At 38.1% G+C, this 13,631-nt stretch overlaps 1 protein-coding gene across 1 annotated transcript in view; it reads left to right on the plus strand.

The window, feature by feature from the left end:
- The window catches only part of CCDC180 (coiled-coil domain containing 180), a 119,362-nt gene that overhangs the window by 52,676 nt on the left and 53,055 nt on the right, over positions 1 to 13,631 (plus strand). Inside the window, exons 17-22 of the mRNA XM_069069269.1 lie at positions 3,384 to 3,423; positions 3,525 to 3,904; positions 9,430 to 9,671; positions 10,400 to 10,575; positions 12,625 to 12,805; positions 13,422 to 13,568. Of these exons, the coding sequence (XP_068925370.1) occupies positions 3,384 to 3,423; positions 3,525 to 3,904; positions 9,430 to 9,671; positions 10,400 to 10,575; positions 12,625 to 12,805; positions 13,422 to 13,568 (1,166 nt within the window). The remainder of the gene's footprint in view (positions 1 to 3,383; positions 3,424 to 3,524; positions 3,905 to 9,429; positions 9,672 to 10,399; positions 10,576 to 12,624; positions 12,806 to 13,421; positions 13,569 to 13,631) is intronic.

The raw sequence follows: 13,631 nt of genomic DNA on the forward strand, positions 1-13,631 counted from the left end.
TCTCTCTCTCTCTCTCTCTCTCTCTCTCTCTCTCTCTCTCTCTCTCTCTCTATCCATACATACATATATATACACACACACACACACATATATATACACACACATGTATATATACACACACATATATGTGTGTGCATGTATATACTGTCACATCTTTAACCCACTCCCAGTGAAAGTAAGGTTCTAGCCCTACCTACTGCCCCACTGCTAGCTTCTTCTATATCACTTTTTCCTTTTTGCCTCATTTGTATAATTCCTCCTTTTCATCTCTCCCTATACAGTTGTATTTTTTTTAGAATCACCCCCATCATACTCAGCTCAGCCCAAATCTTTCTTTCTAACTACCCAAATAATGATGACCATCACGAGAGTATTGCTAATATTTTCACATATACAAAGTAAACAACTTGATCCTATTGAGTCCCTTATACTTGGTCTTTAATGGTTACCTTATTTTTCTCCTGTATATGTTGAATTTTCCCTTAAATTCTGGGGTTTTGTCACAAAAAAATGTGAATGTCTTTGAGTTCATTAAATGCCCATTTTTTTCATTGAAGATTATACTTAACATTGCTGGGTAAGTTACCTTGTTCATAACCCTAGCTTTTTTTCTCTGTGGAATATAGTATTCCAAGATCTAATGGTCTTTCAATGTAGTAGCTGCTAGGTCTTGTGTAATCCTTATTGCAGCTCCTTGATATTGAAATTGTTTTTTTTTCCTTGTTGCTTTCAATATTTTCTCCTTAACATAGGGTTGTTTTGTTTTGTTTGTTTGTTTTTGCTTTTTGGAGGGGGGAAGGCAGGGCAATTGGAGTTAAGTGACTTCCCAAGGTCACACAGCTAGTAAGTGTTAAGTGTCTGAGGCTGCATTTGAACTCAGGTCCTCCTGACTCCAGGGCTGGTGCTCTATTCACTGCTCTACCTAGCTGCTCCAACATAGGGGCTTTGAAACTTGGCTATTACATTCTTGTACGTTTTCCTCCTGGGATCTCTTTCAGGTAGTGATTTGTGGATTTTTTTCTATTTCTACTTTGCCTTCTTGTTCTAGAACACTTCAGGGCAATTTTCCTTGATAATTTTTTTTAATATTGTATTGATTTCCTTCTTTTTATCATAATTTTCAGGTAGCCCAACTATTCTTATATTATTTCTCTTTGATCTGTTCTCCAGATCAGTTGTTTTTTTGATAAGAAGTTTTACTTTCTCTTCTATTTTTTCATTCTTTTTATTTTATTTTATGATTTCTTGGTGTCTTACAATGTCATTAACTTCCCAGAATTATTTTCTTCTTTAAGTTTTTGATTCTATATTTCCAGTTGGTTGACTCTCTTTTCATAATTTACTTTATTTTCTTGGATTACTCTTACTATTTTTTCTAATTTTTCCTTGATTTCTCTTATTTGATCTTTAAAGTCCTTTTTAAAGTTCTTCCAAAAACTCTTTGTGCTTGGGACTATTTAACAGCTCTCATTGAAAAGGGAATGTTTGTTTTAGCTCCATTATCTTCCTCTGAATATGAAATCAGATCTTCTCTGTCCCCATAGTAACTTTTATAATTGGTTCTTTCTCCTTTGCTTATTCGTTTTTTAATTTTTTGTTTATTTTTTTTTTTTTTAGCACCTATTAGTATAATTAAGTTGTAGTCTCAAGGTATGGGGAATGATATCCCAAGCCTCAGATCCTTCTTACTGTTATTTTCCAAGGTCCATCTCAGGGACCTTGGGCTTTTGTTTACATTCCTAAGCCATAGCTTGGGCCCCCAGTCATAATGTCCTGCAAATGATCTTGCTCCTGTGGTCCCTCTTGTGGCTGCAAACTACAGCTGTTCTCTAGGCCCTGGAACTGAAAACAGAGACTCTGCTCTCCTGCAAGTGGGTCCCTGTCCCTCACTATTGAACTTACCAGGTATGTGCTAGCTTCTCCTCCCTAGAGCCATAGCCCAGGATACAGCACAACTGTCTTTGGAGTCTCTTGACAGTTGAAAGTCCTTCAATATTTTCCTACTCAGTCATCACACACACACACACACACACACACACACACACACTCTCACAACTTTTTTTGGGGGGGAGGGTTGTCAGATAGACCTCTTTCCTATTCTAGCCAGAACAAGATGTTGATAAGGCATACAGGACAGGGTCCCTTCCTTCTCTAATAAGTCAGTAACTTAGCTAATAGCCTAGTAGGGGGGTATGATACAGACACAGATGACTATAATATACAATGTTATATGCTAAATCAATTAGGGAGTTGCAAAGCATGGTGATTTCTTCTTAGAGACACTGAAAATTATTTCTCAATGGCCTCGTTATTTGCCATTTGCTTTCATAAAAGACATTCTTTCTCTTGAAGAATAGACAAAATTTTCTTAGAGAATTCTTAACTTTCAAGATGCATAGCTACCCTGAAGCAATACCATCCACAAAGAAGGGCTCCTGTATAGGATGCTAATAAATGCTTAATATTTTTAGAGATGCCTTCTGGGTTGAAATTCAGGCTCACCCTGAGGCAGGCTAGATAGCAACCTAGATGCTCCTGCTTGTATCCACAGAGGAGAACATATGGAAAACCAAAAGAAATCACAGACAAGTAGGACAAATTTTAAAGTAACATAATGAATTTTTATATAACTTTAGCCCAAAGCAAGGGGTACATAATAGAGGATTACATTTTAGTCTACAACCCTCATTTATTTCCTTTGTATGTGGAGATATTTAATTGATATTTTAAAGTTCAGAATTGCTTAAAATGAGGGGAAAACACAAAAGTATTCATTCTCTCAAATCGGTTTTTAAAAGAAAATTTAAGAAGGCAGCTTAGCAGTTTGGGCTTTTCTTAAACTCCAACACCACCATTTAATTTTTAATATATAGCTATACTTATAATAAAAATCCATTAGAAAACATAAACACAAGAACAAACAAAATGATCTTCCAACATCTCCAAAATAAAAGAAGTCCATATAGGCCATTCTACTTGGTGCCGGTGATGTACTTTATGTTACTGTATACTACATATAAATATTATATTTATATTAATGTATTGTGTTCACGTGTAACAAGTACTGCCCGGGCAAATTTATCATTTTGTCTCAAGTTACATTTTCTGAAAATTTCCAACATGCTCCAAAAGGCACAAGAAGGATGTTATTGTATTTAGACACTGTATATTTGTTTAGTCCCAACTTTGTGCAGAAGACATGTGTAGGCAGGTGTGTTAATCTAGTTTTGAAATATGTAGAGAGAAACTTAAATTTCCTATTTTCTGGAAATTATCCAAATCTCAAAGCAGAGAATCAACCTTGGTTCAATGAACTAAAATCAACTTTGGGAAGAGACTCCTCTTCCTTGAGATTAAATCATATACTTGTTATTTTGTTTCAGAACATGGATGGCGAGGTGATAATAAGGTTTAGAGAGCCAGGTAACATCTTTGCAATGTCAAGTTTAACTCATGTTATTCTTTGGTTTGGGGTTGAGTCCATGTTTGTCATTATTAATGTGTTTTATATTTTGGAACAACAGCTGACATTCTAGAAGAAAGTCCCTCTCATCTAAAAGATATCATAAAAAAATTCTTCAAGATTGAAAAGGAAAGCAGTATAACTTCTGAGAGTAGCAAGATGACGTCCTTGAGCAAAAGTAAAAGCAAGACCATCTTCCTAGCAGCAGAAGCAAATGAAATCCAAGAGTGTCCAGCTCCCGAAATGGAGGAGGATGCCAAGAGCTCCAAAGAAAGTGTCCTACTGGAAAGTGAAAAGACAGAGACCTTCAAAGAGGGCCTTTCCCAGGAACCTGGAGAACTGGAGACCCCAGGAGAAAGGTCGGCAGAAGCTAGCGAGCATGGAGAAGACTGGACAGAGTACCAGATACAGGAAAGCCTCGAAGTCCTGTCCTCCTATGAGGTGAGTAAGACTACTTCCATTTTTTCTGACTGTCCGCCTTGCCTGGAATGCTCTCCCTCCTCCACTCTGACCACTGACCTGCCCAGCTTCCTTTAAGACCCAACTAAAGCCTCATCTTTTACTGAAAGCCTTCCTTAACATCTCTTAGCTCCAGTGCCTTCTTTCTATTCATTATCTCCTATTTATCCTATATATAGCTTGCTTTGTAGATATTTGTTTCTATGTGGTCTCCCCCAAAAGACTGTAATCTTCTTAAGGGTAAAGACTGTCTTTTGTCTCTTTGTATCTCCAGTGCTTAGCATAGCGCCTGGCACACAGTAAATGAATAATAAATGTTGACTGAGTGACTTTGTAATAGTAGATCTACTTTAGGGCTCATGAAAATCATTTGATTTTCAGTCCAGTAAAAATCATAAGTCAATGCTTAAAAAAAACAAAAAGCAAAAACCCTTTTATTGAAATCTTTCATTTTCATGTTGCCTTTATTTCCAGATATATTCCTCTCCTTGCCCCTACCCAGGGAGTCATGTCTTGAAAACAGGATGAAAATCTTGGGGTGGGGGGAGGGAAATATTTTGGTAAAACTAATAACATATCAACTAAGTCTTGTTTTATACAAAATATTTCACATCTATCACCTCCACCTCTGCAAAGAAGGAAAGGAAGTACACTTTTTTCTTCTCTTTCTGGAGACCGAGCTTAATTGCTATAATTGCACAGGATTCAGTTTGTTTTTTTTCCTGTTTATATTGTTGTAGACATTGGATATATTGTTTTCTTGGTTCTGTTTACTTTACTTTATATCAGTTCATAGGTTTTTCCCATGCTTCTCTGTGTTCTTCATATCCATCATTTCTTAAAATGCAGTAATATTCCATTACATTAATGTACCATTATTTGTTTAGGTGCTCCCCAGTTAATGGGAATTAACTTGCTTTATAATTCTTTTCTACCACACACACACACACACACACACACACACACACACAATGCTGCCATAGAAATTATGGTGTAATGGGATCTTTACTTTTAAATTTTTATTTATTTTTTGTCATATTTTAAGTTCTGAACTATCTCTCTCTGCCCCTCTCCACCACATATGAGAAATCACCATTGATACAAATATATATATGTACATGTGTATATATACACACTTACATATATGTGTATATATACACACTTATATGTAAAACCATCCTATACATACTTCTATTTATCAGTTCTTTCTCTGGAGGTCGATATCATCTTCATAAGTACTTTGTAGTTGATTTGAGTAACTTATATTCACAGTTGTTCTTCAGACAGTATTGTGGTTGCTGTATACAATATTCTATTGAATACGCTCATTTCACTCTGCATTATTCCATCCAAGTCTTTCTCTGTTTTTCTAAAATCAATCATTTCTTACAGCATAAGGATCTTTATTTTTATACTTATCTTTGATCTCCTTGGGATAAATACCTAGCAGTCTAATCTTACATATCCGGAGAAAGAGATAGGCGGGATCTAAGAGCTATTTTGTCTCTTAATAGAAGTATCAGACTATGTTTACCACACCTCACCTCTCTTCAGTCTAGGGCTATGAGTCTAAGGGGTTCAAAACAAAAGTCACTTCCCAGGTCACTTTCAAGGGGAAGGGTGGCCCTTAGCTCATACTCACCACTTAAATCCCTTCCCACCAAAACCTAGATACACAAAAGATTGTCATGAGTAGCTAGTAAACCTCTTTATTATAGAAAATGTTAAATAAAATTCATGCATATTAGAATTATCAAAAAGTAAGCATAAGAGTAAAGAAGTTCTTTATCTGAGAGCAAGCTAAGGTCTCCTCTCCAACCAGGAGAGAGAAGAATCTCACCAAGGGGAAGTCTGCTTTCAGTCAGTAGACATGATGGGAGGCCAACTTCCTCTACATGTCTTAAGGCTTCTGGGGCTTCAGACTACTATTCAGAAATCCCAATCTTTCTAAAGGTCCTTTCTATAAGTGTGTGTCCAACAAAAATGAAGAAACTGTTTTACACTCACAGAGCATCATGTCTTAGCATTCTCTCAGCCCATCAGCAGTCACATCCCCTTACAAAGCACAGTGCTTTCTGGGCACCACCTGTCAAGAGGGCAGAGACATTGAAATAGTATAATTTAGAATCTGGAACTGCTATCCTCTTTCCTACTTTTTTCTATTATATTTTCTTTGAGATTATAGATCTTTTGTTCTTCCAAATGAATTTTGTTCTCATTTTGTCTACCTCCAAAAGTATTCCTAGGCAGTATGATTTGTATAGTACTATTAACTGTAAAGTAATATAGGGGACATTTTCATTTTTATCATATCGATGCAGCCCAGCCATAATGTTGTTGATGTATAAGTTTTATTTTGACATCTTTTGTTTTTATATCACATTTTCCAACCTATCTTCTATCCTATAGAACCCTTTGCAACAAAGTCAAACCATCCCCCACTTCTCCAACAAAAAGAAGGAAATCTGTTTCATCATCTGTTCTTTGGCATCAAGAAAGAACAGCTAGGTCATGGTAGGCCGAGTGCTGGACCTAGAGTCAGGAAGACCTCAGTTCAGATCTGACCTCAGACACATACTAGCTGTGTGACTCTGGGCAACTCACTTACTGTATGTTTGCCTCAATTTCTTTATCTGTAAGATGATGACAATAATATAATATAACTTCTAGGGTTATAAGAATCAAGTGAAGTAATAATTATGAAGCACTTAGCACAATACTTGGCACATGGTAAGTGTTATATGAATGTTATTATTATTATTAATGAATGCAATTAATCTGACATAGGCTACCATTTAGTGTTATGGTAATTTACATTATTATGGTCAATATGTATATTGTTCTCCTTGTGCTCTCTTTGTACCATTTCATAGAAATCTTTTCAAGTTTCTCTGAATTCCTCAAATTCACTGTTTCAAACAAAATAGTATTATCACTTCAAATGCCACAGTTGATACAGCCATTCCCCAATAAACAATACATTTCGGTTCCATTTTTTTTTACTAACCATAAAGAAGTATTGCTATGAGTAATTTGTTATATATGTAGCCCTTCTTTCTAACTTTGACCTCCTTGGAGCAAATGCCCAGTAGAGTGACCACTGCATTAGAGGGTACAAACAATTTAGTGATTTTTCTGGCATAATTCCAAATTGTTTCCCAAGACAAATCAAGCCACAGATCCACCAACCATGGAGCCTATCTTCCCATAATTCCTCCAACATTGACTATTCTGTCTTTTTTATCTTTGTTGCAATAAATTGACTATAATAACACTTTATTAATATTTACTAATACATCAATATATAAATATAATCGTTTTATATTATATTTCATGTATTAGTATATAAATATTATATTTATTAATATATAAATATAATATTTATTAATAATATTGCAAGAAATATTTCTCATATTGGCTTTTTTTAGTAATTGGGGCATAAAATTATAAGGAAATTGAGGAAAATTTATTTAAGATCCCAAAGCATATTGACTCAAAAGTTTAGACATCTCCCCCCCAGCAAAAAAAAAGGCAAAATAGAGAAATAAGATAAACTTCAAATTCAACCATTGTAGTGATAGGGACCACAGGTTAAGCAGTAAGACAATGGAGACTTAGTGGGGAGTGGCTTGACCAAATTCATATAGCTTATTAGTTGCAAAGTTGAGACTAGATTCTAGGACTCCTCACTCCCTTTGGTATCCTGTCTACAATGCTCTTCCCATTACACTGCACTGCTGCCTTTATAGACCTCCTCTGAAAAGTTCAAGTGACTTGCCCAAGGTCTCATAGCTCATATATTTCATGGATATGACTTGAACCCGGGTCTTCCTGACTCGATGGACAGTTCTCTATCTGCCAAGCCATGATCATCTCTCTTTTCCCATTGTAGATACTTAATAAATGCTTGTTGGGTTGTATCACATTGGATTGGACTGCTTTGGAAGAGGCTTCTAGAGAGTAGAAACGATGGTTTATATTAAGCATCATGGATGAGATTCTGTCTTGCTCTTGGAGTGTGTGCCATTACCCTGTACATGAGGCTTTTACAACCTTATAACATTATTCCTGTCCCTTTCAATAAAGTATTGCTATACTCCCTGTACTGGGAAGCCAACTGGGGATTTTACAGAAAAGAAGTTCTTGTTGGCCTTCAGCGGTAATGTCATATTTACTCCAGTTGTTATGTTTGCCTGATGGGCCACATCTGAACTTGATGTGTTAGCATCAAGATTTTCATGTTAAATATATCTTGTTCATTTGGTGTGTCTCCTCTCCTCAATCGCCCACTTTGGATGTGGTAATAAAATTTGCTGCTGACTATGTAAGGTTTGAATGTTGAGCATAAATGCTAGTAAGGCATGATCCTTGGGTGATTTATCCTTGCACCCATTTGTGCCTGAGGGCAAGCTGCACAAACACATAGTTCATTTGAAGGGTTTGTCAGAGACACCAGACACTGCCTGATGGCCAGTGACTAGTAGGAGGAGTGGGGGTGATACTGCTCTCCTTCCTAAAAAGCTCACCTGAGGTGTAGGGGAGGAAAAGGACACTATTTACCACTTCCTGATATCTGCTAACTAGGTGCTGGCTGAACTCAGTTGTTTCTGGTTGCTGAAGGACCAGAACTGTGTTTTCAATACCCTCTAAATTTTAGTGCCCTAGGGGAAACCCAGTCACTCTACCGTAGTTGTAACCTTGTTATAAAGTTCATGCTTCTTATATATTAAAGTCATCTTACAGTAGCAGCAAGCACCCCAGCTTCCCTAGGGTGGCTATCAACACAGGTTCTTAGATCTGCTTTTCTAAAGGAAAGCAACTCAAAATGGGTTAACAATCTTCCTTTTTTTTTTTTTTTGCCTTTTTGGAGGGGAGTTGGGGTTAAGCAATTTGCCCAAGGTTACACGGCTATTTTGTGTGTGTGTGTGTGTGTGTGTGTGTGTGTGTGTGTGTGTGTGTGTAAGTGTCTGAGGCTGGATCCGAACTCAGGTCCTCCTGACTCCAGGGCCAGCGCTCTACTCACTGTGCCACCTAGGTGCCCCCAACAATCTTGCTTTAATCAAACATATCGTTTACCTATTTCAGGGGAAAAAGTCAGCACCCCAAACTTCAGAGTATACAGACAGAAGTTACAAGCAGAAGTTACAGAGAAACATTTTAAGCAGACAGGCCTCCAACTGTCTGACCATTACATTCATACCTATTCACAGTTATCAACATCTGAGTTCTCAAAGCCAGGGGGGCTCAACAGCTGCCCAGAGTCTCCTCTGGTCAAATCATACAACACTTCTCAAAGTGAACCCCAAAACAAAGCCTAACATGAGGGTTTATATAGCCTTCTCCTGGTTCAGAGAATGTCACAACTCTCTTGACCCACTGCCCAATCACAAAGTATCTCCTGAAAAACAAGCTTCCTGCCACAGGCTCCAGGTTCACTTAAGCCTATCAAAGGACCTAGGGGCAGGAAAGATCTTAAATTCACATTCTCTTAACACTCACCTGTCTAGATTCAACCTGTGACTACATCAGAGGAAGAGAGTGTAATTGAAAGCTCTGATGAAGAGTTTGAGTCCTTTGTAACTTCCAGTGGGAACAAATATTTGGTTTTTTCACTTCTTGAAGAAACTGAAGGTCAATTGTTCTATCCTATATTATCTAATGTGTCACTGGAAGACACCTCTCAGAATACTGCCACATTCCTGGAACATGTGATTTTACCATCCCAAATGTTTTCAAGATTAAAAAAACGGTTAGTAGAAATATTCTTTCCTCAGTATTTTGGACTGGGATTTATTGGGAGGGGGGCCTTTAAAATGTTGAAAGTTTAGAAAAGATGCTTCTGAATTAAGTGAGCAAAGGGGATGTTATTCTGAGTTGAGCGGGAGGGGGAGGATGACTTAGATGGCAAAAAAACAAAACAAAACAAAGCACAGCATCCTCTATAGAAATTATTTACAGTCATTGGTTTGGTGACTGCCTTCAAGTCATATGAAGCCCAGCCTCCAGCCATGACCTTTACCTGCTGAGAGAAAGCTAACTTTCCTCAAAGCTCCTGCATTTATGTAAAATATGGGTTAGCATGATTTCTTCTTCCTCAAATTATTTTGTATATAATTCTTTGTTTTCTCAGTAGAATGCAAGTGCATTGAGGGCAAGGATTTTTTTTTGTTTTTGTACATCCTCAGTACCTTGCATATACTGGGCACTTAATAAATGCTTGTTGAATCCAATTGAGGCATGTGGAAAGATTCGTGGCTTTGGTTACAACCTCACAAAGCCTTTTGCAAAGTCCATCATTCACTGAGGACTGCTGAAATGCAACTCGTGACTTTTAAAAGTATTTATCAAGTAAATTATGCTCCTTCTATGTAACTTTACTGTGCTTTTATATGTTTCTTAAATTGACTTACCTGAAAACAAAAGTCCGGATCATGTGGAAGTGTCCTCTAAACTAGGTTCTTTTTCTCGTGATGCCAGAATCCGTTGTGAGTTGTTTGAATCCCTTGAGAAGTGGTTTGGCCAATCCTTGACCAATTCCAAAATCATTGTCGCTGCAAAGACTGAGGAGCTGGATTCAGAATTGGAGCTGCGTCTCCACTTACATAAACCAAGGATGGAACGCATAAAGACGGAAGTCTACAATGTCAGAGCAGGTAGAATCTTGCTTTCCCTCAATTCTTTCCAAAGAGTTGGGATCACGTAGCTGGAAGAATGATCAGTTTGGGATCAGAGGACCCATAATCTAATCTTAGCTCTGCCATCAGTTGGTTACCTGTGTGACCACCGGCAAATTACATCCCCTGTTTAGACCTCAGTTTTCTCAGCTGTAAAATGAAAGACTTAGATTAGAGGACCTCAGAGGTCCATTTGGGCTCTAGATCTATGACCCTATGAAATGTGCCTGCTTGACATTTTTCCTGGAATTACGGTTACACTTCATTAATTACATCATTTTGCTTAACACTCTATTTAGCACCTTTTAGCAAACTGTTGAAAGTGTCTGTGAATTTGCAACTTGTCTGAAGTTTTCCCATAAAGGGTGATAACTTTGTGTGTCCTTTTTTCCACTACATTAAGAAATTAAAGTCTTTTAAATGACAGCCTTGATCTATGTGTGAATACAGCTGTCACACTTCCCCTCAATTCTTCAGAGATTGCTCAGCTACACTTTCTTCTGGACTCTAAGCTGCAGGATCATTCTGTTATAGCTTCAGTAGAGAATAAGAAATACAGGGATGGAGTGAGGTCTTCTCTGGGGGAGGGCATGCCTACTTCACTGAGATGCCAGATCCCTCAAAGCATAGTATGTATCTAAAATTATATTTGTTGTTGTTCAGTCATGTCCAACTCTTTGTGACCCCATTTAGGGTTTTCTTGGCAAAGATACTGGAGTGGTTTGCTGTTTCCTTCTCCAGCTCATTTTATAGATGAGGAAACCAAGGCGAACAGGGTTAAGTGACTTGACCAGGGTCACACAGCTAATAAGTATCTGAGGTCATATTTGAACTCAGGAAGATGAGTCTTCCTGATCCAGACCCAACACTCTCTCCACTGTGCCATCTCTGTAATCACTGCCTCTGTATGTGACTTCCAAAGGCCCAATGAACCAGGGAGATAGAATCTGGTGGGTCGCTGCAGGACCTGCAGAGGCTGGTTTCAGAACTGATCTGAATCATGAAATTCCAGAGGTTGATGTAACCTCAGATAGCATCTGGTCCAGCCCTTCAGTAATTTAATAAAGCACAAAGTTTGCTTGTAGAAAATCCTGTGCTAGGCACTGGGAGTTCAAGGACAAATGAGGATAATCTCTATCTGCCTTGGAGTTATCATGAGGAAAGTGTTTTGAAATCTTTTTTAAAATCTTTTTTTATTTTTTGTTTTTTGGAGGGGTAAGGGTAGGGCAATTGGGGTTAAGTGACTTGCCCAAGGTCACACGGCTAGTTTATTTTTGTGCTAAATGTCTGAGGCCAGATCCGAACCCAGGTCCTCCTGACTCCAAGGACGGTGCTCTACTCACTGTACCACCCAGCCCCCCCCCCCAAAAATCTTAGAGCATTATAAAGATAGTACATTGCTTTTCTCCTTGGTGTACATTGGTCATTTCTCATTTTTTTGACAAATTTACACTGTCTCTCACCACTGACCCTTCAGGCTGAGGGAAGAGAGAAAGAGAGAGAGAGAGAGACTGTCTTTTCCAGGGACAGTCATAGCCCCAATTAATCTGTGGATTAGAATACATTGGCAGTTTCTGTCCTATGCTATAGGAATTAACTCTTGACTATACTCAACTCCTTGAATAAAATTTCCATTCAGATCATAGGAACACAGAGAGCTAGAGGCAGAAGGAAGCTCAGAGACCGTCTAGCCTAATTATTTTTGTTTTATAGTTGAGGACATTAGGGCCCATGGATGTGGCACCCAGGTTAGAAACATGCAAGGCAGAATTTGAATACACATCCTCTTGACTCCAGAGCTCATTTTCAAAATTTCCTCTTGTACTGTCTTGTATTTCTCATTGTGGGTCATATCTTTGAACCTGAACATTCCCTACTAACTCTTTGGGTACTCTCAGCTGGTGAAAGTGGTGCATAAATGCCATCATTCACCACTCTTTGGAAATCTATTTGTTCCCCTAGTCTATTTGGGAAGAGACAGTCAAGAGAGATTGCAAGGGTCATGTGTGCCCCATCTTTCCTTTGCAGCCGAGTTATTGTTTCACCAAGAACGGCTTGATCGTCACTGTGCCAGCATCTTGGAAACGCTGAGGAGGCAGAGAATCATGTTCTACAAATTCCAGGAAGAACAACAAACCAAAAACAAAAACTTCCGGAATTGGTTGACTGACATAGAGCAAGCCTTCCTCAACTCTACCACTAGTCGGAAGTAAGGAGGCCAAATCTCTCCCCAGATCAGCAACTAGTCTTAAATTTCAGGGAAAGAATAGAACTAGGCATTTACTATCCTGGCATTATAAGATCCTTCTCCTTTGTTTTAACCTAAAGACTTATTTTGAAACAGAACTCCTTTCCCAAAGTGTTCGCCTGATGCTTCCTTGAGGCGGATATGTCAGCTGAGTGTAGTGTATTTAAATATCTTTCCTTAGCTACTGTGTTCACCAGTGCTACAACTGTATTATTTTTTAAAAGCGTTTTGAAGAACATTTTTAAAAGTACTATATAAACACTAAGTTTTGAACGTTGTATTCAAATCACCTAGGGAAGGAGTAGCAATGGATTGTCCTGCTTCTAGTAACAGTTAAATTGTTTTCCCGATAGTGAGTTTCGTGAAAGTGAAACCAATAACGAAAAAGTAGAAAATTAATGGGATACTTGTCATTGACAGTAGTAGTGAAAAGAAAGAATCTCTGGGCGCTCAAAATTTTCATGCATGTGGTTTGGACCCAGAGTTTTGCTATCATGATTTTACAAAATGTCATGGCGGCACTGCCTAGAAATTTCCATTCTTTCAAAATGGGCTTGCTTTCTGTCTCTTCTCACAGTCTGACTCTGTTCAGCTCCAGTCTACACAGAGAGCTGCTCTCATATGTGGATGTCATGCAGGTGTCCCTCCGGGGTTTCCGACAATACCTAGAAGAAACTATGGAGAAACTCCAATTAGCAAATGTGGATTTTCTTAAAAAATGCAGGTAAAAACTAATGTGTATTTGTTCTCCAAGATCTCTCTCTCTCTCTCTCTCTCTCTCTCTCTC

Source organism: Petaurus breviceps, unplaced genomic scaffold, assembly GCF_028583685.1.
Source record: "Petaurus breviceps papuanus isolate PSGF00001 unplaced genomic scaffold, PetGlider_PUasm1.0 90779, whole genome shotgun sequence".
NCBI classification, from domain to species: Eukaryota; Metazoa; Chordata; class Mammalia; order Diprotodontia; family Petauridae; genus Petaurus; species Petaurus breviceps.